We start from the raw sequence: 26,337 nt of genomic DNA, 5'->3' as shown, positions 1-26,337 counted from the left end.
GAACAATGAAGTGCATTAGAAATGCTACAAGCTCTATATCCCTGTTAGCTGCATAAACCAAATTGTATTTAGGCGCTTTTTAAATAGGCTGAGATAACAGTGTCCAACATTATCTTCCTCCGTGGAGGGTCTTGTCCCTGACTGATTGTGATTCATTTAAGCTACAATATACTTTTCACTTCTATTTTGAGATTTTTCTGCAAAGATATGAAGAGACTAGACATGGCAGAGCGCTGTAGCAGCCCAGCTAACCAAATTGGAAAGGGTGACGTTTCCGTCTCTCCGTTATCAGCTCTCAACGAGCTATCAAAAATGTATGTAGACAATGAAGATGTTAAAAATTGTGACGGCTTTGTAACGGAATGGACAGCGAATAATTACCACTCGATTCCCCGAAGTTATTACAACTGCGCTCCAGTGTTGAAGGGAAATATGCACACAGGTTCAACCAAATTGTTTGTTGATTTATCTGTTTATTTATTTTTTAATATTTGAAGCTTGTAATAATAAACTTACATTTGTGTGAAAGCCACAGGTGTAAGCGCTGAAATGTTTTTTTGGAATTATGTTTCTATCTGCTTCAGGAGCTGAGATATCAATTACTTGTAATACTGTATTGTTGAATTTCCAGGAAAACTTCAGGTTTTTGGGGATGACTCAAAAGTCACCCATAGGTTTTAGAGGCATGTTTTGCCAGGCGCTTTCGGCCTTAATGGGCTCTTCGTGCTCACCTGGGCATTGGTGGAGCATGAACGATGTACAAAAAGCTTTAATATTAACATTTTAAACTCCACAATGCATCTTTAACTTCATGATGAATAAAAAAAAACAAAAAAAAAACAAAACAAAAAAAACATGACAACAGAAAAAATCCTTTAGTCAAATCTTTTCCACCCACACAGTTTAATACCTGGAGGAGACTTCATAGAGACTGGTTATGACTTTGCAGGGCACACCAGCCACTGACACAGAATTGAAGATGTCCTCCACTTTTTGGCCCAGGTTGGAGCCTCTTATGGTCACCATAGTGCCACCTTCCAGCAAGCCGGACAGAGGCTCAATCTGAAAGAAGTAGAAAAAAAGTTTCTTCAAATAGACTCATTTTGATATTTTTAATTAGAATTGATATTTTGCAAATATAACACTGGCCAACAACAAAAAAAATATTGGGTGCCAAAGATATTTGAATGTTTTATGGGTAATTTTGTAACCTTGCTTCCGCAAGATGAATTCTCGCGGTTTTTGTGAGTTCACAAATTCCGGAGAATATATCTTGTACCGCTCCCACAGATGACCGCCGTTCGGACCAATCACAGAGCGACATTGTGTTTGGGGGCGGGATATGCAACTGTGACGAAACCAGGAAGCCAGCGCAGACGCCGGGGCTAACAAACAAACCTAACATGGACGATTGGACGCTACAATTAATTCTGTTCTTGCAGAATTACTTACTACCTGGTAAGATGTTTGTGCTTTTCCCCCCTTCAACAAGAACGAACACAAAATTTTCACCCGTGGCTGTGATTGGTTAAAACAAACGTGTAGAATGTCGCATCATCCAATCAGCTCAAATTATTGTACAGAATGTCCCGCCTTTTCCCGACCAAATTACTGTGGAGAGGTACCATATTGCTAGGTTAGTAATGACAATTAGTTAGTAAAATGACAATTATTTCTTTGAATTGGCTATAGTTTTTGAGATAAACGTTTTTGACAAATGATTAATCGTTAATGTGCTTTGCCGTTTTGCCTGTGTTGATCGTTACTAAAAGTAGTGTTTGTGCTTTGACGTCACCTGTTTTTGAATTTGTTTACTGTTAATATAGTGTTTTTTTTCTTGATTTTTACATTAACTCTGTGACCGCCAAAAACCTTTAAAGACGATTAGTAAAATCATGATGAACGTTAAATGACTTCGACTATGTTTTTTTGTTTGTTTCTTTCTTTTTTAAATCAATGGGAAGTGCAACGTCTAAGTGCAGCGCTGCCTGGTCAATGGGTTGTGGAATCAAATCCACTAACTATGGCCAGCAGATGGCAGCATTGTATTTCTTTTCAATTGGCTGCCGGTGTATGAAATTACAATGAAACATGACAAATCTGATGAAATCTGACGAAATCGAACATTTTCAAAGATGACGTGAATGATCAAAGCCTTTGTCACATTAAACCAAATTCACAGTCTTAATAAACAAAAAATATTAGTGTCAAAGTCACTGTTGTAGAGAAAATGTATCTTTTTACAAAAAGCTTGTTTTCTCCTCATCCTTTCAATTTTCTCAATGTCATTCAAATTACCTACTTTCAAATTGTGATTACTACGGAACAGAATAAGGTAGAACATAATCTTTTTTTTTTCTTTTTTTTTTTTCTAATGAAAGAATGGAATACGATCTATCATTTGGTACCCACATAGTATATATAGTAAAAGCACACAATATTCTGCCTTCAGAGATGAGTTAAAATGCTCGAAATTGGGTGGCACTGTTTGTTTTTTTTTTTTTTGTTTTTTTTGAGAACGTGTGTCAGTAAAAGAGTTAAACATGATTTTCATATAGAAGGCTCTCGGCGATGATCGCCATGTTTCACAATACTGCATCAAACATGAAAGAATACTGTACAGACATGCTTGTATGGACTGATACAGCCTCAAAGTTGTAGCAAAAAGACAACACCAAAATGCAATAACATATTATCACTTTATATTTCGTCAAACAAAAATATGGAATATCTCAAAAACTAGAGCCAATTCAGAAAAACAAAAAATCAAAATACGCTACAACTGTTGAAACTTTCTTGGCACCGCAACATGTGTTGACCAACGTCATCCAATTTTAAGAGAAATGAATGCAAGTACTCACAGAATGAATGACCGGAGCAGGGCATGTCTGCTGTACAGGTTCAACACACGAGCCAGAATATAAACAACTGGCCTGTGCACTGCCGCACCACACACAACCGTACATGCGGTCCGCTGTGTGGCAGCGACTACAGTCAGTGCGGCCCACCGAGCAGTTGTACAAAGTCACTGAAGAGTAACAAGCAGACATGTTTTTTTTTTGGTTGACTGTTAAAAGTTCATGAAACAAAGTGACTGATTGATGGCAGTAGGAAATAGGAAAGCCAATTACCATAAAGATCAGGAGAGCTGTCAACATGGAATGTGTCCCTCCTCTTCACATACACCATAGCTTGATATTCCTCCACAGGGGCAGAGTATGTGTACTAGAAAAGCAACAGGGTTTTAGCCACAACACAGGTGTCAAACTCAAGGTCCAGGGACCAGATCTGGTCCCCACATCACTTTAAAGTGCAACTCATCCCCTCACCAATATTTGAAAACAGCGCTCAAAGAAGGCATTGGGCTTGTGAGGGGGGAGAGGGCCGGGCGTGATCTGGCTGTGATTGACAGCAGCAGTGAAAACTACAATCTAAATAATTTCTATACGACCACAAGCTATGCTAAATAAACTAACCAAATGCTAGGACTGGGTCTAAAATATCGATATATCGATATCTAAATTATATTCCTTTTCATAGCCCAATATCGATTCATAATCATGAATCAATACTATTAATACAGTTTTCCCCCCGTAAATTAATGTGGCAAATAGGGCAAATAGTTACGATACATAGTGTCTAATAATTGCTTATTTTCATACACTTCTACTTTTTTTTTTTTTTTTTTACAATTTTTTTTCCTTTAAATTTAGTGGGTGCGGTTTAATATTCAGGTGTGCTCAATAATTGAGAAATTACAGTAAATTGAGCAATAATTGTATAAGTAATATAGGCATGACAAATTTCCATGAGTTCTGGTTTCAAATTCAATTTGTTGTTCACAATGGAAAGTGTATGACAAGGGCAGGGTGTATGTAATAATTGTGTATATGTAATAATATAAGGTGACGATACATTGAACGGTTTTCTAAGTCATAAGGGTCCTCTAAGGGAGACTATAACGATGATTTGGCCTGTCACAAATATTATTGGTATTGATAATCTGTTTTTTGGATTTCAACATCCTCATTTTCAGCATAAACTTTATCAATCACAGTGTTAATTATCACAAAATATGGTTCAACACATGTATTGAAATATGAAATTTCTGGAAATTGACTTGTAGGTAGAAAGACAGATGCTGCACTTATGTGAAAGCTACAAAGGCTGAAACCAAATGAGAGATTTTTTCAGGTGATATTGCCACTGCTAGCGTTTTCAGAGGACCCCTTTTGGGTTAAAGGAATCGTAGTAAATCTTTGTTAACGTGGACCCCCATACAAGCGAGACGGAACAATTGCATTTTTTTGGAGTAGTACAAGAGACTCCAGTGATTTGTGATTACGATTACTGGGATTTATGTGGTAAAGTCAGTCTTTCATTAACAGTAATAAAAGTAATAGAAATAGTTTAGACTGCCTCGTGTTCTTTGTGGCTATGGTAGCAGAGGAATTCGGGCACAGGCAAGTCAGAATGACAAAGGACTTTGGAAATGTCATTGAGGAGATGAAAGCAGGTGCAAAGAAATAACCAAATATTTAGGTTGTGCAGTGTATTTACATCTTTTAAAATAAATGAATTGAAAAGAATTGAAGAAACTCGATAAGCACAGGATCACATAAATAAAGCTTTTGTGTATTATTCTTGTCTTATTATTACACATGCTATGGCTGGGTCATAATGATATAAAATATGGTTAAACATCTAGCATGAGGTACTATGTAAAAAGATACAAGTATTATATGAAAAGTATGGAAAGTCTACACACCCCTGTTCAATTACGAATCAATATCAATCAATAATCAACTCAATAACTCAATCGAAAAATAAATACATCTTTGAGAGAATTAAAAAATAAAATGGAAGCACAAATATGCACACCCTCATAACTTGGGACGTGTCTGTTCAGGATAAGCTATTTGCATTCACACTCATGTTAAATGGGAGCACTGTAAAAACCTTTTCAGTCATTATGTTATTGTAACTTGAAGGGATAATTTGGATTTTTTGACATGAATCTATTTCATCCTCACTTCCAGTGTGTGCGATCATCACTGACTTACCCCTGACAGTGTTCTGTGACACGAGTTCTGTTGAACACAAATTGTTTTTAGAAGAAAAACGCTTTATTTCGGTAACCCCAGCCAGCTTGCTGGACTATATTCCTCTCGTCCAACACTGAACCAGAACTCGTGTCACAGAACGCTGTCAGGGGTAAGTCAGTGCTGATCGCACACACTAGAGGTGAGGATGAAATAGAGATTCATGTCAAAAAATCTGAACTAACCCTTTAAGTGCATATGTTTTCACACATGTTGATATGTTCAAAAGTAAATCATAACTTATATTATAGAATATTATATGCCCTTTAGTGGAGTGAGAACTTTATAAACATCCAACTATATAAGATGGCAGCACGGTGATGAGTGGTTAGCACGTCCGCCTCCCAGTTCTGAGGACTCGGGTTCGAGTCCAGGCTCCGGCCTTCCTGGGTGGAGTCTGCATTTTCTCCCCGTGCCCGCGTGGGTCTTCTTCGGGTACTCCGGTCTCCTCCCACATTCCAAAGACATGCATGGCAGGTTGGCTGGAATTGTCCCTTAGGTGTGCTTGCTTGTGAGAGTGAGTGGTTGTTCGTGTGGATGGTTGTTCGTCTCTGTGTGCCCTACGATTGGCTGGCAACCAGTTCAGGCTGTACCCCGCCTACTGCCCAAAGCCAGCTGAGATAGGCTCCAGCACTCCCCGTGACCCTTGTGATGAATAAGCGGTCAAGAAAATAAATAAATAAATAAATGTATGGATGTATGTATGGATGTATGGATGGATATATAAGACTCCAGATACAAGCGGCCGGAATGAGTTTCCTCCGCAGGGTGTCCGGGCTCTCCCTTCGAGATAGGGTGAGAAGCCCGGTCATCCGAGAGGGACTCGGAGTCGAGCTGCTACTCCTCTGTGTGGAGAGGAGCCAGTTGAGGCGGCTTGGACATCTGGTTCGGATGCTCCCTGGACGCCTCCCCGGTAGGGTGTTCCGGGCATGTCCCACCGGCGGGAGGCCCCCGGGGACGACCCAGGACACGCTGGAGAGACTAAGTCTCTCGGGCGGCCTGGTAACGCCTTGGGATCCCGCCGGAGGAGCTGGTTGAAGTGGCTGGGGAGAGGGAAGTCTGGGCTTCCCTCCTGAAGCTGCTGCCCCGCGACCCGACCATGGATAAAGTGTGGTGGATGGATGGATGGATGGATGGATGGATGGATGGATGGATGGATGGATGGATGGATGGATGGATGGATTTTTCATATCACAAAAACCTGACATTTGAACACAGGTGTGTAGACTATCCGCCGTACAACAACCCACCTGATGTAGTTGACAGGTGATATCAAAGTTGGATGGATTCATGCCATCAGTCTCCACATAAGCATCCACCACCACCATTTGGCCCTCAATGATTAACACACACTGGTAGTCCAACTCTTTATCCTGTAGAAACAAAAGACTTGTTTTGGTGATGGATTACTCGCAACAGTAATCCTTCCTGAGAGACTACAGACTGTGCATGTGCATGTGTGTGTCCGTGCGTGTTCGGGTGTGTGCGTGGGGGTGTGCGTGTGAGTGTATTAGTTCTTTGCGTACCTGATACAGATGTAGGTTGCGGGCAAGTAAAGTTATTTTCCTCTCCACTCTGACAGGGAGCAGCGATGAACCCTGGACCTTCTCCACACAAGGGCAAGCTGAAGAACCCCAGCTGACATAGGATCCCTCATCGCCCTGTTGCTCAACACAAGCACACGTGCAAAACGCTACTCACGTGCCTCAAACTGTTGTACAGTCAAACCTTGGTTTTCGAACATAATCTGTTCCAGAAGACTGTTCCAAAAGCGAATTGTTCGAAATCCGAAACAATTTTTCCCATTATAATTAATGTAAATAATTTTAATCCGTTCCAAGTCTAAAAAAAACTTTTTCCAAGTATTTTTTTTTATAACTATTTTACACCATAAACTGCACTGTATACTGTTTACCATAAATAGAAAAAGGGTAGAAATAGACACTGTTTTATTTTAATAGAAGATATCCTATCTAAAATGATGAAGAAAAAAAACAAAAAACAAAAAGCACTTGCTTTATTTGAACCGATGATTAAGAGCTAATACATGATGCAAAACCAAAAAAAAAAAAAAAAAAACAGTCAGATTTGTGTAAATAATGAACAGGTCTGCTCCGAACGAACTTTGAACATGAATGTGCTACGGAGGAAGCATCCTGGGCATTTGAGTTAGCTCAGCTCCTGAGTGAGTCGCGTTCAGGTACGCTCAGCTTTTTCTTCCGAGTGAGTCGCGTTCAGGTACGCTCGGCTTTTTTAGTTGAGAGACAATTTTTTGGACGAGTTCTGAGACATAAAATTCTCGAATTTCCTGGTCGAAAACCAATTTGGTCGAGAACAGAAGCGTTCGAAAACCGAGGTTTGACTGTACATGTACATAGACAAAAGTATACTCCCTTTAGTTAATAAGAATTTGAAATGAGCTGAAAATGAAACCGAAAATAGAAATACAACAACACTCACAAAAAAGAAAATAGGTGTGAAAAGATTAAGAAATGAACTAAATGATGATGTGCAAAGTCCTACAGTTGAAGGATAAGTCCAATCAAGAGTTGAGAGAGGGAGTGGCTGTTGGGGCCTGATTAAGATGTGGAGTAATACGAGGAAGAGAAGGGCGATAGTGTCTCAACTCACCGGGAGGAAGCTGTCAGCAGGATCATACTGGTAGTCCAGTTCAGTATCCACCAAGTGGGGATAAACTGGGGATGCATGGTCAATTTCACCATCACCTGAAAGCACGGTGGCAGCTGAAAAAGTGGCAGTGTCGTTTTCTGCAAGGACAGTCCCATCAGCAGGGATGTCATCTTCCTCCTTGGGCCAGAGCACATTAGGGTTGGTGTCCTTGCTTTGAGAGTCTAGGGGTATTACTGGGGTTGGTGCCTGAGTCAGATCCAGCGAGATGGAAGACTCTGAGTTAGTTGGTTTGCCCATGTTAAAGGGTGTAGGCAGAGAGAAGCCAGATGATGTTGGTGTGAGTGCTTCCACCCAGCTCAGTGTTCCCCCAAATTCCTGGGTGTCAGCGTGGGGCAACTCTGTCACACCCTCTGTCGGAGAGGCAGTGTCAGGAGGTGGGATGACCAGAGGCATTATGGGCTTTAGATCCCTACCAACAGTCACTGGCAATAATTCTGCACTTGGTGTAACTTCAGCGACCTCCCTGTCTGTTTCAGTGGTGAACATAATCTCATCTGCATCAGGAGATTCTTCCTTCCTGGTTGTAGAGGCAAAGGCTGGAAATGTGATTGGTGCAGGTTTGGTGATTCCCAGGGTAGTCGAAGGCTGAGGGCTGGTGTGTGTGGTGGTCATCTGAGGAGCAATAGTGTGTGGGGTGATCGATGCAGGTGGGGTGGTTGGCACCTGAGTGGTCAATGCAGGAATAGGAGCTGTAGGAGTTGTGGTAATGGTTGTTGCCGCTGATGTGGGAGGTACTGTGATGGTGGCTGTGGCCAAAGCCGTGGCGGTAGGGGTTGTAAAAACTTTAATAGTTTTGGAAGGAGCTGAAGTGGGTAATTTAAACTGTGGTGGTTTGGGGGGGGGGGGGGGGGGGGGGGGGGTAGAGGATAGGACAATGGGGAGAAAGTGAGACAAAAATAAAACCAATAGCAAAAACAAAAAATAACTGTACTAGCTGAATACACATAATACTCTAATCTTCCTACGCTACTTTAGCGTGTTGTTAATCATCTTATTTCACTTTCTTAATCCTATTTAATCTCTGACTGCATCTTCCAGCTGTTTGTAAGTCATCCCTCACCACATCCATAGTTCTCTTCTTCGGTCTACTCCTACCCAGCGGCTTCATTTTCAGCACCTCTTTACAGTTGTTATCCACTGGCCCTCCTTTTCATGTCGAAAGCGTTACAATCTGGCCTCCCGAGCTTTGTCTCCTCCAGTCTGTGCTTTCCCTCTCATGGTCATTCCTGATTCTGTCCATTAGGGTTGGGCGGTAATACGGTAATAAGGTATCCCGCGGTGTCTAAAAACAGAAACGGTGTCACTTGTGTACTTGTTTTCAACTTAAAGGGGCATGATGCAAGATTCATGCAAGAGTTTTTGCACATTTGCGACCCCTCTGGCGAACCGTGGAATGGACCCCAGTGACGTGCACACGGCTAGGAGCGTGCACGACTTTTCGGGCACGAGCAAACCTCCAAGTTAATCAAACAAACGTAAACACGGAGCGCAACGCCTTTTTTAATAGGCTTAGTAATGTCTACAGAGATAAGAAACGTATTCATCTTCAAGTTACTTTGTATGTGTGCCAAAAGCTTACGTAATTACAACCTTCCAAACGTAAATAGTGCATTCCCGTGAATCCGATGACATTGAGGATAGCAGTACGTTGCTAATATGCTCAAGCGCGGAGACATTAGTTAGTGACCGCGTGGTAGTTTTGTTCTGCACTGCTCATCAAAAATAGACCCTATCGTATTTTCGTTACGAAGTCTTACCTTTTTAGCAAAAAGTCAGCAAGCTGCGGGTCCCGTTTCATCCCCAGGATAGCTCTTAGCTCTCTCCACCTGACGAACGCTGCTCCTATATTTATCCGCGTCCTTCCGTGACGCTGGTCTGAAAGTTTTTTACTTCTCTTTGTCTTCCGTGGAGTCTCCATAAGGGATTGAGACGTATCGGGTGAAGGTCTCTTTAAATCCAGTTTGAATTAGCTGTCCTGTCCGTGAAGTTGCGTGAAGAATCACGAGAGCTAACAGGGGACATAGCGTGCACGCGCATGAAGTCATGCTCAGAGCCACAGTTAAAGATTCCGGCCCGAACGCTCCAACATTTTTTCCTTTTACAGAAAAATAGGGGCAACAGTCATTGTGCCACAGTCGTGCCTCCTGTCCATTATACAATTCTTAAAACATGTGCGGGAGAAAAATGTTATTTTAACACTCAAATTTGAGTCTAATCTTGCATCGTGCACCTTTAATTTAACTATTTAGTTATTAACTATTTTAAAAACTAATAGCTATAATTAGTCATGTGACAGTCATGTGACAGCCCATAAACCGGAACAACTAAAGACAAGATGGAGCCGAGCAGCTCGCGAAGCAACTACATCGGTTGCAAAAAAAAAGGCACCACTTCTGCAATTTGGCAGTATTTTGGCTTCAGGCCCGATTAATAAAACGAGCCGGTAGATGTCGACGCGGCAATATGCAAACAGTCCACGAAGACGGTTAATTGCGCGATGAGGACGCGCGGGGCCCTGGCGGACCTATGTGAAGGAGCGAGCCGGAGCAGAAAGCGCTGCCTATTATCGCGAACCCGTCATTCAGGGAGACGATGACCATCTGGACAGACTCCGTGACAGATCAGAAAAAAGAAACACCAGAGGTAGGCATGTATAATAACATAACATTTTGTTCTGTTTCCTCACTGTTCTTTCGTTGCCGCGACAGGTCGGGCTTTCACACGTCATGTGTCCCGGGCCACATAGTTCAGCCTTTAATAACAGTGACTGTCACCAATATATATATTTTTGGCTTTTGTGTTGTCTGTGTGGTAAAGTAGGAGAAAAAAAATCATTGCCATTGCAACCATGGAGCACCCAAATCACAAAATGTAACGCCCAGAAAACTAAAGAGGAAAAATGTGACGATATTACCGTATACCCCGGTGTGATGAGGAGACGGTGAAACGGTGTCAAAATCTTAATACCGCCCAACCCTACTGTCCATCTTCATCAGTTCCAAAGAGGAAATCAGCTCTTTAACTCTGCCTTTTGGTTATTGCTATCTCCAAACCAAACAATATGGCTAGCCGCAATACCGTCCTGTAATTTCAGGGGTGGGCAAACTCAGTCCTTGAGGGCTGGAGGCCTGCAGGTTTTGGAGGTTTGCCTCTTCCAAAACAAGCCGATTCCAATCAACAGGGTCGACAACGGGCTTATGCTGGGCTTGCTGATGAGCTGATCATATTTCAGCTGTGTTGGAGAAGGGAAACATCCAAAACCTGCAGGATTCCGGCCCTTGATGACTGCGTTTTTCCATCCTTGCTTTAGATGGTGCTCTTCTGCCACAGACCACTCCCCCACCCCACTCCATCCTTCCTGTACTGTCTTCCTAACTACTCTTGTACAATCTCCATGGCTTTGAACAGTTGATCTCAAGTACTTCAACTCTTGCACTTTCTTCTAGCCTTTGTAACCTCACTATTCTACTCATGATCATTCTTCTTCATCACACTGACTTGTGTTCTAAATTTTAAGTTCTAAAAATGCTTTAGGCAGTGATAGAACATACCAAACAGGATCTTCTAGATTCCTCAATACTGTCATTAAGATTAGGTCTGTAAGTTTTCCAAGGGGGAAAAAACAACAACAATAACAATGCTAAACTTTCTATTGAGCTACTTTTTACATTTCCAACCAGATGAGAAGCGTTTTAAAAACAAATTTTAAATAATAAATAACTAAATAACTAAATAAATGAATGAATGAATGAATAAATAAATAAATAAATAAATAAATAAATAAATAAATAAATAAAAACACAAAACTTAAAATTGCAATGGAAAATGTTGGTTATGCTGCTGTATAATTCTGATATTTGGCAACATACTATAACTTACATGTTGATTATAGATGATAACGCCCTCCTCACATGTGGGGTTGTGGGTACATGTGTGCTGGTGAACACACCAATTACAACCCCATCGGCTCAGGACACAACCACGACAACTGGAAGTGGATAGGACACAAAGAACAGATATGTTGCTAGTTGCTTTAGTGCAAACTAATCTGTGCTTCCAACACTGCACCTCTGCAAAGCTATTTGTCTTTGATTTGAAATACTTCAATTGACCAATCAGCAAACCACGCCCCCAAACGGTCAAGGTCTGTCAAGCTCATGTCTGGCCCACAGACTTCCATTGTAAAACTGACCCATAAAATTTCTGTTAGCTGCCATAAAACGTAACCAAAAACAGTTACTATTCATCCATCCATCCATCCATCCATCCATTTTCTTGACCGCTTATTCCTCACAAGGGTCGCGGGGGGTGCTGGCGCCTATCTCAGCTGGCTCTGGGCAGTAGGCGGGGTACACCCTGGACTGGTTGCCAGCCAATCGCAGGGCACACAGAGACGAACACGCATCCACGCTCACAAGCACACCTAGGGAAAATTCGGAGCGCCCAATTAACCTGCCATGCATGTCTTTGGAATGTGGGAGGAGACCGGAGAAGACCCACGCAGGCACGGGGAGAACATGCAAACTCCACCCAGGAAGGCCGGAGCCTGGACTCGAACCCGAGTCCTCAGTACTGAGAGGCGGACGTGCTAACCAGTCACCCACCGTGCCGCCCCTGTACTATTCAGTCTGAGTATTTTTATGAAGCTTTGCATCATCCAAATAACTAAGTTTAGCTTGATCATATTAATATTAGCTGAGTAACTTCACGTCCTAGCTAGAGTTGGATCTCATACTGGGAGCTCTGTGATGTTTTTTCAGCAATTCACACAGACTTTGAACTTATTTTATGTTCATCTTTCACATAACATTTTGTGTGTTCCATGTTCTGTTCCAGACACTACAGAAAAAAAAAACTTAATCAGTTTATAGGTACATTTATTAAAAATGGGGATTATTTTGCGGGATTACAACTTCCACTCAGAGAGAGAGACCGTTGTTGTTTACCTCAGACTTATCTTGAGACCTGTATACTTTAGTCTCGATAGTTGTGAAGTCCGCTTTTTTGGCATATTTCAATATTATGAATACAGTATACCCTTCCATTGCATACTGTAGACCCTTTTGCCTTGATCTAGAATATATCACGTTTGTGTTGCTCCAAAAACACTCACTGACATGCTCTGTACCTTCCAGAAAAACGTCTGACCGCTTTTGCAAAAGGTCAATTCAGCTGCTTTTGATGCCATTTTGACCTCAAAGTACCAGCTCCAACAGAAACATACAATATTGTTTTTTTTTATTCGATGGAATCTTTTATTTTATATCTTATTCAAAACCTGGGCTTAATCTTTTTCAGTATTATAGAACAGCAGTGGAGCTAGAAACCTTCATAGGGTTCGTGTGTTTCCTGTCTTCTAGTCTCCTTTAATCCCCACTATCGCCTTCTTCTGTAATATATATATATATATATATATATATATATATATATATATATATATATATATATATATATATATATATATATATATATATATATATATATATATATATATATATAGTATTATGAATCTAAGTTACTACGTCTGTTATGCCGCTGCTCATATATAATACAGAAAAAAAAAATGTAGGCCAAGTGTTTAAAACGGTATCAAGTAAACATTTGTGGGAATCTTCCTCATGTCTTCCAACACGGTCTGGTCACACAGGACTGTTCCAACCACTTATTGTATTTGTTCGTGTGTTTTTTTCTTCTATTTATTTTATTTTTTTTTGCATTACTAAACTCCTGCGTTTGTCTATTTACCACCAGTAAAGTTGTGATCATTTCCAGAAATGTTAAAGGAGGGAATTATGCAAACTAGTTCTTAATAAATGTGGGAACTTTATTGTGTAAAAGTATGAAAAATATTTTTAAGATTGTTTGAATCACCCGCTACCCGACCTCGGATAAGCGGTAGAAGATGGACGGATGGGTGGATGGTTTGAATCACTTGAGAAATGTTGAACGAGGAGGGAATAATGTAAAATATCTTTTACATGTGGGCATTTTATTTTAAATGTGTTATTTTGGGAATGTACAATATTGTGATTTATCTACCTCAAAAAGTGATTATTATACTCACAGCATACTCCCTGAAAGCTGCTTAACAGCCATGCAGTCATAGAAGGTGAAATCCCTCTCTGCAACCATGACATCACCAAAATGAAGAGACAAAAGGACTGTGACAAAATCTGTGAGGATGGAAAAAAAATCAGATGAATATCTAAGGACAGCATAAGGAAGCACAATGAAAAAGTTAATGTGGGTCAGGTTTATCAAGTCTGCTTCAGGAAGTCTCAAGAGACGAGTGCATGATTCTTTCAATGGGCTAAAACCAATTCAAAACAACACTGTATGTACCCCACACCCTTGAGCACAGACTTGAGAACGTCAAACGACAAATATAGGCTTTTTCAAAACAAGTCAGGGAAAAGCAGGCTAAATGTGCTTAAAGGTTAATCTCATCAAATAATATAGTATACTATGATTTACAAAATTGTAAATCAACTAGAAAATAAGTCAACACAGTGAAAAAAAATGTTGATTCAAGATGCAGTGACAATTTGTAATCTGCAGTCATAATTTGTCATTTGTAATCAAATCAAATTGTTCTGAATTGCAATCAATTGTGAAAGTTTCCCAACCCCAACATAGACCCTTTTCAACTGAGGAAAACTTGTACAACTAGTACAATGTTCCAAAATACACGCTCATGCCTCCCCCTCATCATTTTCCACTCATCTTAGTACTTAATATAATTCTTTTACTGAGTAGTATAAGAATTATAACATGGACAATATTTAATGAGTGCAGTAAAGTGTGTGTGCGTGCGTGTGTTTGTTTAATAGTCATATTATTTATTTTTTAATGATTGCCAACGTGGATCGACACTGTGCAGCGTGCTACACCGTGCCAATCTTTCAGCACCACAGCTCATGTGAAAGCGTAGCACAGTTACAAAAAAACAAAAACAAAAAAACATCGAATTTTGAAGCCACATGCTTTAAATATGTGACCGGCTCTGGCAAAAGGGTTTGCTTATTTTATTGTTGCTCCTTGTGGTATTTTCTTGCGCAAATGAGGTCATATTACCACAGTGGGAAATTTGAAAAATTTTATGTCAAAGATTATTTGCCATTTGATGTAGCCTGTGAAAAGTGCTTTATTGATAACTTGTAAAGGATGTGATGTCTCAAATGCTTTTGAAAATGAATAAAGTGAAAATGTTTTTTTTTGTTTTTTTGTTTTGTTTTGTCCCACCACTCCACCGCAAGTAATAGAGTGACACTAAACTATTGTATTTACAAGTTAATATAGCCTGTGTGAATTTTTGGGGCGGGGTGTCATACTATGACTCTTTTGAGAGGACCATTTTTCATCTTCAAGTTAAATATTTCATAGCTCATTTTTATGTTCATGTCATCCCATTTAAAAGAGGATAAAGTGAAAATGTGTGGTGATATTTGCAACGTATAGGCAGACGGTTCATTTTTGACGCATCGAAGAAGCGGCGTGTCCAGCGTCGTATGAAATAGACATCGACAAGCGATCACACCATTACATTAGTATTTACGATACATTATTACATTAGTCTACATTACATACAAGGCACTGATGCATGTCACAACTTTTAACCGACATGTTCTGAGTAAAGGAGCAGATTACTCCGCGGGGGTATTGCGGCTGCATCCCTCGCTCGTGTTCGACTTGGTTTAGTCAAGTACTGTATGTGAATTTAGTCATTTGAATTAAAAGTAGACAAGGATTCATTAGGAAAACGATCCTGGAGAATATCTCTGTCTGTTTGGATGACAATTCGCCGGTAACCGGACCGATGACAACATAGCTTCTGCTCCATTAGGTAGGATGACTTCTCTTTACGTTCGTGCTGAATTGTGTTTTGACTTTTTTTGGTTGCTATGTCCGTCCATCCATCCATTAGCAGATTCGCTTATCTACGGAGCCCCTAAGGTGACATGGTAGAAAAAAAAACTTTGCGTTCCCTCGCAAAAAACTTTGCGTGCCCTCGCAAAAAACTTTGTGTTCTCTCGCAAAGATTGCGTTCCCTCGCAAAACAACGTTTGCGTTCCCTCGAAAAACAACTTTGCGTTCCCTTTTTTTTTTCTACCATGTCACCTTAGGGGCTCCGTACTTATCCTCATAATATTTATAAAAATCATTTGTGAATTACGTCTGAGGCTAGGAAACTCGGGTTGTTTTTAAAAAGATGCACAAGATGCAGTGCTAGCTAGCAGTGGCTAAAAACACGCTCCTAAGTTACGAGGCATGCTGTCTAATAATTGCTTATTTTCATACACTTCTATTACAATTTTGACTTTTGTGCTGCTTGAAAATTAAACTAGAGACCTCAAGGAAGCTATTTGTGGAGAACTCTCAAAATGGACAAAACATGTCTAACTGTCTAATATCGCCCATATCTCTAGATTGAAGCCCAATTCACACTGACTGTGGAACGGACGAGGTGCGTTCTCCGTACGGCGGCCGTACGGATGCCGCAAGGACGGCAACACCGCGTGCGTTGCATGTCCGGACATCTACTCCCGACAGACCACGAGATCTCACGTGGGGTTCACGCTGGCGAGTTGAGTTCACCCAATAACAACCGTGTATATAGAGTCCTATTTGTAAACAATAGCCACATTTGCCTGTTGTCACGTCGATATGCTTTTTGGACATTATTTCTGGGACTGACTGGGAACATTTTGTGTCTAAATAGTGTCATTTTGTCATGTTTAATTTATTCTGAGCTCATTTTTTGTCTTAAATGTCTGACTGATGTCATGCTACGCAGCTAGCTAGTTTCCCTCTCCAAAAAAGCGAGACGCTCGATTTCCTGTCCGGCTCGTGTAATTTCTTCAGCTTCATGAAAATCCGCATGCGGCATCTGGAAGAAATTGAATGCTTGCGTAAACCTTCCGCATCACCGCAGTCGTTTCACAGTCGTTCCGCACCGCATCGAAGCTGGTGTGAATTGACACATTGACTTGAATGCGTTCTATCCATGCGGCATCCGTACGGCGTCGGCCACCGTATGGAAAACGCACCGCGTCCGTTCCGCAGCCAGTGTGAATTGGGCTTGAGCCTCCCGACATGCGGACCCTTTTGCCGGAGCGGGTCACATATAGAAATTATACCCTCTGGTCAAGAATATCTTAAGGACAGATTGGGTCAGTCTGGATTAATTGGAACATTGACTGGATAATATATATCTTATATGTATTGTATGAGTGGGCACGCAAACACATACAAAGACAATCCTACAAAATGTGATTAATCTCTTTAGAGGAAAACAGAAAGAAGATGAATGGTTTACCAATAATGAAACACAAGACTAATCTGTTTTAATTAAAAATACCCATTCCAACACAAAGATTTGAGTTTGATTTTAGACGTCCAAAAACTCACCCTGTCCAGGAGGTACCATCGGCACTTGGCTGGTGTGTGGAGAGTGACAGGTGACCCCACTTCCAGTGACAGTGGCAGGGCTGTGGAGCCCTTGGAAGAAGCAGGAGTAGGACTCACCTTTTTCTAACACTGGAAGCCCTGGAACTGACAAATAGACCTATGGAGAGACCAAATATTTCTTACTGTACTTTGAAATATCACATAACATCAGCCATTTATGTTTAAATGTAAACCAGCAAAAATGTCTTCCCATTTGAAATAACATTTTCTGTGCTGATTCAAAGTCACAAAAACACAATTGATTAAATTGACTGCTCACTTACTGCGCTGGCTTGTTTTCCATTGTCAAATTGATAATGCAGTAAACATTACATTATTGTCCTCCGTGAGCTGTCACCTTATTGTGGTGGAGGGGTTTTTGTGTCCCAATGATCCTTGGAGCAAATGTTCCCTCAAATTTTCCGTGTGTCTGTGCATTCACATAAATTTCTTGAGCGTTCCATGAACTTCAGGGAACAACATCCACTGACATATATCAATGGATGCACAATGCCACTTGTATTTATTGAAAAACATGCGTTGTACCTGGGGAAGGGGATACCATTTTTTTACATGCGGATTTTCGCCGCGCCGCACCGTGTCCCCCCACCACAGCTCCAAAACGCGTCCTCCACTCCGCCCCATGCACGGCCTTGTCCGCGCTACATTTATTGTCTATATGCAATCGCGTCGACTAAACGCTCCCCCCACTTTTGGTGACTTGTTGTGTATGTAAATCTGACGTTAGTAGATTGTTTTCATCTTGTGAGGCAGCCTGGCAGGTTATGTACAGCTGTACATCGCCGTGTCACCTGGGGTGTATTTCACAAAGCAGGTTCAACAAACTGTGAGATTAACCCCGAACAACAAGTTCACATACCCTCTCAGATAGGAAACTGCATTTTCGGTTCCAGTCCAGCTCATGCCAGTGTAGTCACCACTGGACTGACTGCCAGAGTTAAAAGACAGCCTCAATGGACTCTCGATTCGTCGAGTCACCATAGCAACGGGGAAGCCGAGCGCGGCGCCGCCCTCTGCTTCCGCGTTCCCACATGGCCACATGGAATATCTGCGTGACGCAGATAACGTTTATGGAAAGCATGTATTAACCTGCTGCAACCTCGATCTCGGGATCATGACAGCAGTGCATGCACGGCCCTCTCTAGCTGATCACGCAGAGAGACAGAGAGCGAGAGAGAGAGAGAAGGACATTTTTCTATGTTGGTTTAGGACACAACGTAACTCGGGCTGATCGGCAATGGCGGGGAGGCATTTTACGATCATTTTTACGTGCCAGATGCATACTGTACGCCCACGCCAACCTCTGAAAATATATTTTTTTTTAAAACGATCGCACCAATAATTTGTACTTTATGAATGAATGACGTCATTGTCGTCCTCTGTGGTCTGTACAGCTTAATGGCACTATAAACGCTTACTCTCGGTCCAACCTCGCTTTCTGATAATGTCATCTTTCTCGCGACTGTTATTATACTACAATGTTCTTAGCGCAAATCCATTGCCATGTGTGGTAAATCAGGTGCAAATTTGCTCCAAGCTGTCAGTTTTGTGGGCGTGTTTGCGCCGGTATATGATTAGAGCAAAATCCTTAGTGAATAGGTGGGTAACTGGGTGCAGACTGCGGGTGCAGTTGTTGTGCAATATTTCGCACTATTACCGGACGCAGCGCATTCTTAGTGAATATACCCCCAGAGGTTTTAGTTAGTGGTCCTGAAAGTCAGAAAGAGAAACTTTTACCAAAATTACAAGATTTTAAACCCTCACAACGTGTGAAGAATTGGGTGTCATTTTTTACTCTGAGTTTACTTTTATTCTTCATATTAATAAAAATGTAGCCAAGATCGGTTTTTACCATCTTAAGAATATTGCCAGAGTCAGCCTGTTTCTCTCGCAGGCCAACACGGAGGTGCTGAAGCATGCTTTTATTTCTTCTCGTTTAGATTACTGTAATTCCCTACTCTCTGGTCTTCCCAAAAAGAATATGTCAATCCTACAGCTACTTCAGAATTCAGCTGCACATGTGCTGACGTGGACCGGAGGGCAGGAGCACATTACACTAGTTTTAAAATCACTGCATTGGCTCCCCGTGCGCTTCAGAATTGATTTTAAGGTACTTTTATTAGTTTTTAAATGTCTTAATGGTCTTGGCCCATCTTATTTATCTGACTTGCATTTACCCTATTACCCCTGGCGGCTCCTGGGGTCCTCTGGCAGTGGCCTTTTAACTGTTCCGAAGGTGACGACCAAGACACACGGTGAAGCTGCCTTTAACCACTATGGTCCTCACCTTTGGAATAGCCTGCCTGAGGGCATCAGGACTGCTCAAGACTCACTTTTTTAGTTTGCCTTTTGAATGATGTCTTTTCTTTTTATCCCCTTTTATTTATTTAACTATTTTAATTTATATTGTCTTTTAGCTTTGTTTTTGCCCTTTATTTTTTATTTATGTATTTATTTATTTATTTATTTATTTTTCTATAGTGTTTAACTGTTTTGTTTTAGTGTTTAAATGTTTTTATTTGGTAGTTATTAACTTTTTAGCTCCAGTGTTTCCTCATGGGGGAGCTTCCACACTGGGAGGGATGGCTGGTCTCCTGCGGGCAGGCGGTTGTCCCGGGGCCCCTTGGCCCCGCGAGCTGTGGTTCGCTTCAGTCTGTATGGAGCGGGCTGCGGTCACTGTGGGCCGGCGGTCTCTGGGATGGCATTCCTCCCTGTGGTGGTTCACCGTCATCCCTCTCAGTGTGGACGAACTCCTCCTGGATGCCTTTCCTTACAGGGTTCTTCTGTGCCCTGCCATGTTGTGGTTTGCATGTGTCTGTTGTGGTTTGGGTACGATCATGGGGATTATGGGGGGGGAGGGGTGGCTTTTTATTTTTATTTTATTATGGATGTTTTAATTGTTCAGCACTTTGAGTTGCATTTGAATGTCTGAAAGATGCTATATTAATAAAGTTTGATTAATGGATTGATTGATTGATTAAACATGGGGTTTTGACAGTTGCACTCATATTTTCGGGACCGAAGCACCGTTCCGGATCATTCCGGTCCCAAATCTTTTACCGGAACGTCGTCCTGGCCCATTCCGGCCCACTTTCACCCTTGCACTTTGGGCATTTTCACTAAAGAATGTACTCACTTTTGTAGGTAAAAATGGCGGCATTTTACATTATTTTAAGGGAAAAATACAGTTATAATGTTACAAAAGCTGTATACAGACTACTTTTCATTGTTTCTATGTCATTTCTTCAGTGTTGTTCCATTAAAATAAAAGTAAAAGTAAATTCAGAGTTCTTGTTTTGTTTGTTTTGTCACACTTACTGTCCTACTTTCCCCCCTGCTGATGTTCAAAGGGTTGAGTTCTTGGACAGTCAGACACTGCTGTTCCATGTCAAAGCTCCAAAGCCACTGGCCAGGCTGGTTCCCGCGACGACACTCTGACTGCAAGACACATCTGCATAGAAAAAGCCAAAGCTGTTTTTAATTGGTTGGCAACACTGTCAAGTATGTGTTCTTAAAGGAAAAGTTTTGTCCTTTTTTCTTTTTGTTATCATGGTAGTCATTATCTTGTGTTTCAAATGTGACTTGTTCCAACACTAAAAAAAACAAAGAATCAAGGTGGGACAGCTGGATTGCAGGAGAAAGTGAATAGGAAGAAAGAGTAAAAATAAGCCAGGTTTCCATCCAAATGTTTTGAAATTTTTAAGCAAAAATTGGTCCATGTCAAACTGTCAAGCAAGACTACAGTATGTAATCATTGCACATAATCAAAAAGAAAAAACAGCTGAAACATTCAAATGACTCACAACTGAGGGGTGGGGGGGATTTGTTGGGACAAAAACATTGTCATCATTACTCAGGAGTGTAATGCCCCACAAACTGCAACCTCAAGGAGCTTGAATTATGTCTTTCAAAACCAGAAGGGCTCTTGAGAGAAACGGTGCTCAAAGTCCAAAAAACATTAACTTAATGAACGCTGTAGCTGATACAAAATTAAGCAAAATGTACATATACTCGTGATTACAGCTACTCTGGCCATCATGTGTTAAATACATTTTGGTGGTGGTTCATGTTTCATGGTTATGTCCTTTGTATTTTACTCATTTGTCAAGGAACACTGTACTTGGTCAATGACCTATTTTTTTTTTCATGTCATACCACTGCTCTCACCTTCCCTCTAGGACACACCAGCCACAGTAGGGGTCATGGGCCTGCAGGCAGGAGTGACAGTCCTGGTGCTGTTTGCATTCAGCTACTGGCCTCTTTTGCAGCTGGAACCAAAACAACACCTCTAAGTTCAGTTAGGCAAATCACAGACAATAAGCTAACAGAACAAATGACCCACTTTGACCCAGAACAACACAAATGGGGGGGGGGTGATTAGGATAGGAAAAGGGTTACTAAAGTAAAGGAGACGAGGGATATTTGGAATTGACATTAAAGTGTCCCTCCCAAAGGTTTTCTCTTTAGACTTTTCCTGCAAAAGGGGCATGGTAGTTCAGAAAAAAAGGCATGGAATATTACAACAACTTGTGTGTTTACCATATTATGAGTCATGATGAATAGATGCTGCTCCTCTTCATCCAGGACAAGGTCTGAACTGATGGGTGTGTTCTGTTGAATGGAGCTTATGGCATATTCCTCCACCTCACCGTTTGGCCCTAAGAACACCTGAGGAATGCAAATCCACATTGACAAATGGTATCGTGTTAGAGCTAGGACATTGGAGAACTATCAGTAGGCAACACAATCACTTTTCAATTTTATGGGTTAGGGTTAAAGTCAAAGGTGGCAAATCCAGGTCCAGAAAGTAAAAACCCTGCCACAGTTTGGCTTTAGCCCCTCGTGCTAGCTCGCTAGCTCGCTCCGTAGCAGGGAACCGAATAGCCAGGGAGCTAGCTTGGGAGTTTGCTAGCTAGCACCTGGACCTGGATTTGCCACTTCTGGAATATGTTGTGTATTCAATGTAATTTCTAGCATAATCCTTAAACTCTGAATTGTTTAGTCCTGTCACTATGCTGCTAGCTAGCAAGCTCCCTAACTAGCTCCCCAGTGCTCAAATACCTGCTAGTGAGCTAGCTAGCTTTAGCCCCTTGTGCTAGCTTGCTAGCAAGCTCCCTAGCTAGCTCCCCAGTGCTCAAGTATCTGCTAATGAGCTAGCTAGCTAGCACAAGGGGCTAAAGCCAAACTGTGGCTGGGTTTTTACTTTCTGGACCTGGATTTGCCATCTCTGGTTAAAGTGAAGTGTGACTATACTAACTCCATATCCAGTACAGTTATTACATTCCATATACAGGACTGTCTCAGAAAATTTGAATATTGTGATAAAGTCCATTATTTTCTGTAATGCAATTAAAAAAGCAAAAATGCCATACATTCTGAATTCATTACAAATCAACTGAAATATTTATTGTTTTAATATTGCTGATTATGGCTTCTTTTTTTTTTTTTTACTTGGTCTGAGGAAATATTCTAATATTTTGAGATAGGATATTTGAGTTTTCTTAAGCTGTAAGCCATAATCAGCAATATTAGAATAATAAAAGGCGTGCAATATTTCAGTTGATTTGTAATGAATCCAGAATGTATGGCATTTTTGCTTATTTAATTGCATTACAGAAAATAATGGACTTTATCACAATATTCTAATTTTCCGAGACTGTCCTGTAGCTACAGCCAGCACAAGAATGTCCTGAAGAAGTAAGTAACAACTGTGTTCTAAAATAAAGATAGGTGTCAAGCGTGACGAGCAAGCAAACAAACACCTTATGAATACTGCATAGGAAGAATTGGACTGAAGGTCATTAACACAAGCAAAAAAATATTCTTCACTAGAAGTAAACCACTCATCTGCAAGAAATGACTTCAAGCACACTGCCAAAATAAGACTACAGGTGCAAGACATGGTAGTTTTAGATTGGTTCAAGTCAATCTCAAAACTGAATGGCTGAATGACACAACCTGAAGCTGTGATGAACGACAGGAAAAGCATCACAAAAGAAGAATGCAAATGTTTGGTGATTGGTCAGACTTAATGCAGTTAATGCAAGCAATGGCTTTGCAAATAAATATTGAGCTTTACTCACGTGAATTTAAGACCAATTTGAGCTAATACTTTTGCCCAAGTAGGCAGTAAAGACTATTAAAGGCAAGGACAAATAGACTGACAAATAAAATAATGAAAGTGACAGGAAAGTATACATGTATGTATGTATGTTGTTTTCATACAATGATTGGGTGTGCATGACTGTGTTCAATGCCTGCCATCCATCCATCCATCCATCCATCCATCCATCCATCCATCCTCTACTGCTAATCCGGGGTCGGGTCGCGGGGCAGCAGCTTTACCAGGGAAGCATGAAACCGGACGTGTTGAGGACTTTACTCTGAACAGAATTGGTGCATTATTTGGGACCGAAGACGTTCTTTTCTTGCCCATTGTGTCAGCAAATTCCCATTGAAATGAGTGAAGGCGGCTTCCGGTTACACACGGGATATGTTATCACGATCATGTGACCAGGAACAGTCCCTCACTGTGCGTTCGGTTTCGGATACTTAATCGGTTTAAAATAAAATTCAGGGAATAAGATGACACTTTTTATTGAACAAATTTAGGCTTTAAATGTTGTTAGCATGTGTTCTATAAGACTCTTAAGAAAACATTAAAGTATTGTTTGAATTATTTTAACTGTATTTGAGCCTAGCATTTCAGTTTAAAAAAATGTCCCCTGTAGTGGACACATTATAGCTTAAAAATAAAAACTTTTTTATTTTCAAAAATGTATTTTGCAGTATTCCAGTTACTTCTCAAAGATTGGGGAATATCAAAATAAACATGATTGGACAATGTTTTTTTTCCTGGTAGTCAGGAGGATATGTTGAATCGGTAAGACTGCCGAATGAACAATTCAGACTTCTCAAGAAAAAACCAAAACCAAAAAAAAAGAAGTCAGTTTGGAATTCAACACTTTGATCTCAACTTTTGGAAAACAAGCTGGATAGGGGTACTCGAGGACCGGGGTTGAGTACCACTGCTTTAAAGCAACCTTGGAACATTTGCACTGGGATGACCTGAAAAAACAACAACAAAAATTGTGATGAAGCCTTATTTTTGTTGTTGACGATGATGATCTCTCTGTGATGCAAGCATAATCTCATTTCGTGTCTTTATTACCTGGAACATTTCCCTCTTAACAATCGCAGCACCATATTATTTATTATTTGACCTGAGTGAGAAGCCAGACTGAGTGGGCAGCCACAGGATTATATTCATTTCAGGGCCATAAGACCAAAATTGCTACTATTTAAACACTTTACTTTGCAAATTATTAGCACAATAATCATGACTGCAAGCAACTGGAATCACTAGTGGGGTAGTGACACATCATGGACTGTCTATTAAAAATCCGTAACATTTGCTAGGTTCTGCTGTCTTGTACTCAACTCCACACCATTCTGAATGTGGTTTTCTGTTACGAAGTGCATGTCTATACCAGTCAGCTTTGTCTGTGCACAACAAGAGTGTGCAGCTCTGTTAGCTGGCCATGCTGAGGAATGGGTGGTTTGCAACCTCTGAGTGATGTAATCGTGTCGAAATATGTGAATGGGTGCCATTGTATTACTGCTGTTTGGACAAGGGGCTCAACCACACACCACAAAATGACACAAAGAGCCATGTGTCTGCAGGCATGCTAAAAAAAATAAAAATATATGCAAATTTCTATCAAGGGGTTTCCGAAAACTCTGACCAGTTAGTAAATGGCTTTCAGGCTTAAAAGTGTACCTGTCAGAAGCAAAAATATACTGTACAGTAGGGGTGTGAATTGCCTAGTACCTGACGATTCGATTCGTATCACGATTCACAGGTCACGATTCGATTCGATACCGATTAATCCCGATACGAATTTATAAGTCGATTGTTGCGATTTTTTTTCATTCAAATTTAGAAAATACTAATCAGTAAGCTTGTAGAGTGTAAGATGTATATGAAAATGTATTATTTATTTATCTGAAATTTCAGTCTTATAGAGGTTGTAATCTGTTTCATGTTTGAACAGCATTAACATTCTTCCATGCTCAAGGTGTGAATCCTAAAAAAAAAAAAAAAAAAAAAAAAAAAAAAAAAATCGATTCTGCCCTTTTTGAATCGATTCGAGAATCGCGCGATGTAGTATCGCGATATATCGCCGAATCGATTTTTTTTTTAACACCCCTACTGTACAGTATATGGTTTAGCAAGAAAATCTGCATCCAATCCAAATGTGTTTTTTGGTTACACTGGTTAAATTAAAGCAGTATAGTAGTAACTCGTGGAACCTACTGTATTTGTCAAGACACACGCAGCCAGTGGTGTAGTCCAGGGTATAGGTGGGTGTACAGAGCATACCCACTTCTTTTGCAGTCAGCTTTGCGTACACCCACTTCTAAATACTGCCTGATATAGACTGTTCAGCCATGCGCTACACTCCTCTGCCTCCAACTGGCTGGTATGTCCTACCTTCGCTGTTTAGATTGGCTAACTTTAGGCATGAGGAATGATGAGCCAACCAGAGGCAGAGTAGGGTGGGTAATGCTGAGGAAACATGGGTTCGATCCCAGGGCTAGATGCCGCCGGTTCCACACTAACTTCATGATCTAGTTTAGTTCTATGGTAGCTAGCCTGGTAGTGTATTTTGAATGAGGACAAATAGTTTAAGATTCAGCCTAAAACAATATTGAGGTCTAACTAGACTGTTTTTCACATTTTCTTTTTCATTGTTTACTAAATACTGCAATTTGTTTTATAACATTATTTATACTGTATGTCAGGGGTGTCCAAACTTTTTCATTTGAGGGCCACATACAGAAAATCAGAAGGACGCAAGGGCCACAGAATTATATGAAGAGAAATTGTGTTTCATCCTAAAAATTGTACAAATAATTCATTTGTGCTTTTGCATATTTAGAAAAATGCTACAGTATGTAAACCAATTTATTTGTGCTATGGCAGTAGGGTTTGTTTATTGTTTATGTTTAGTTTTGTTTATTTGAGCGGGTTATTATAGTTTTTGAATTTTTCATTTTAGTTAGTTTTTATTAG

General features: G+C 40.7%; 1 protein-coding gene across 1 annotated transcript in view; it reads right to left on the bottom strand.

Moving 5' to 3' along the window:
* The window catches only part of plxnb1b (plexin b1b), a 143,389-nt gene that overhangs the window by 35,828 nt on the left and 81,224 nt on the right, over positions 1-26,337 (bottom strand). Inside the window, exons 6-17 of the mRNA XM_077528653.1 lie at positions 21,801-21,929; positions 21,429-21,529; positions 20,580-20,712; positions 17,202-17,358; positions 13,858-13,966; positions 11,673-11,781; positions 7,734-8,615; positions 6,629-6,763; positions 6,353-6,475; positions 3,132-3,225; positions 2,862-3,028; positions 911-1,062 (exon numbers count right to left, since the gene is read on the bottom strand). Coding sequence (XP_077384779.1) covers positions 911-1,062; positions 2,862-3,028; positions 3,132-3,225; positions 6,353-6,475; positions 6,629-6,763; positions 7,734-8,615; positions 11,673-11,781; positions 13,858-13,966; positions 17,202-17,358; positions 20,580-20,712; positions 21,429-21,529; positions 21,801-21,929 — 2,291 coding nt within the window. The remainder of the gene's footprint in view (positions 1-910; positions 1,063-2,861; positions 3,029-3,131; positions 3,226-6,352; positions 6,476-6,628; positions 6,764-7,733; positions 8,616-11,672; positions 11,782-13,857; positions 13,967-17,201; positions 17,359-20,579; positions 20,713-21,428; positions 21,530-21,800; positions 21,930-26,337) is intronic.

Source organism: Festucalex cinctus, chromosome 8, assembly GCF_051991245.1.
Source record: "Festucalex cinctus isolate MCC-2025b chromosome 8, RoL_Fcin_1.0, whole genome shotgun sequence".
Lineage (NCBI taxonomy): Eukaryota > Metazoa > Chordata > Actinopteri > Syngnathiformes > Syngnathidae > Festucalex > Festucalex cinctus.
This window is presented reverse-complemented; position numbering and strand designations above follow the sequence as displayed.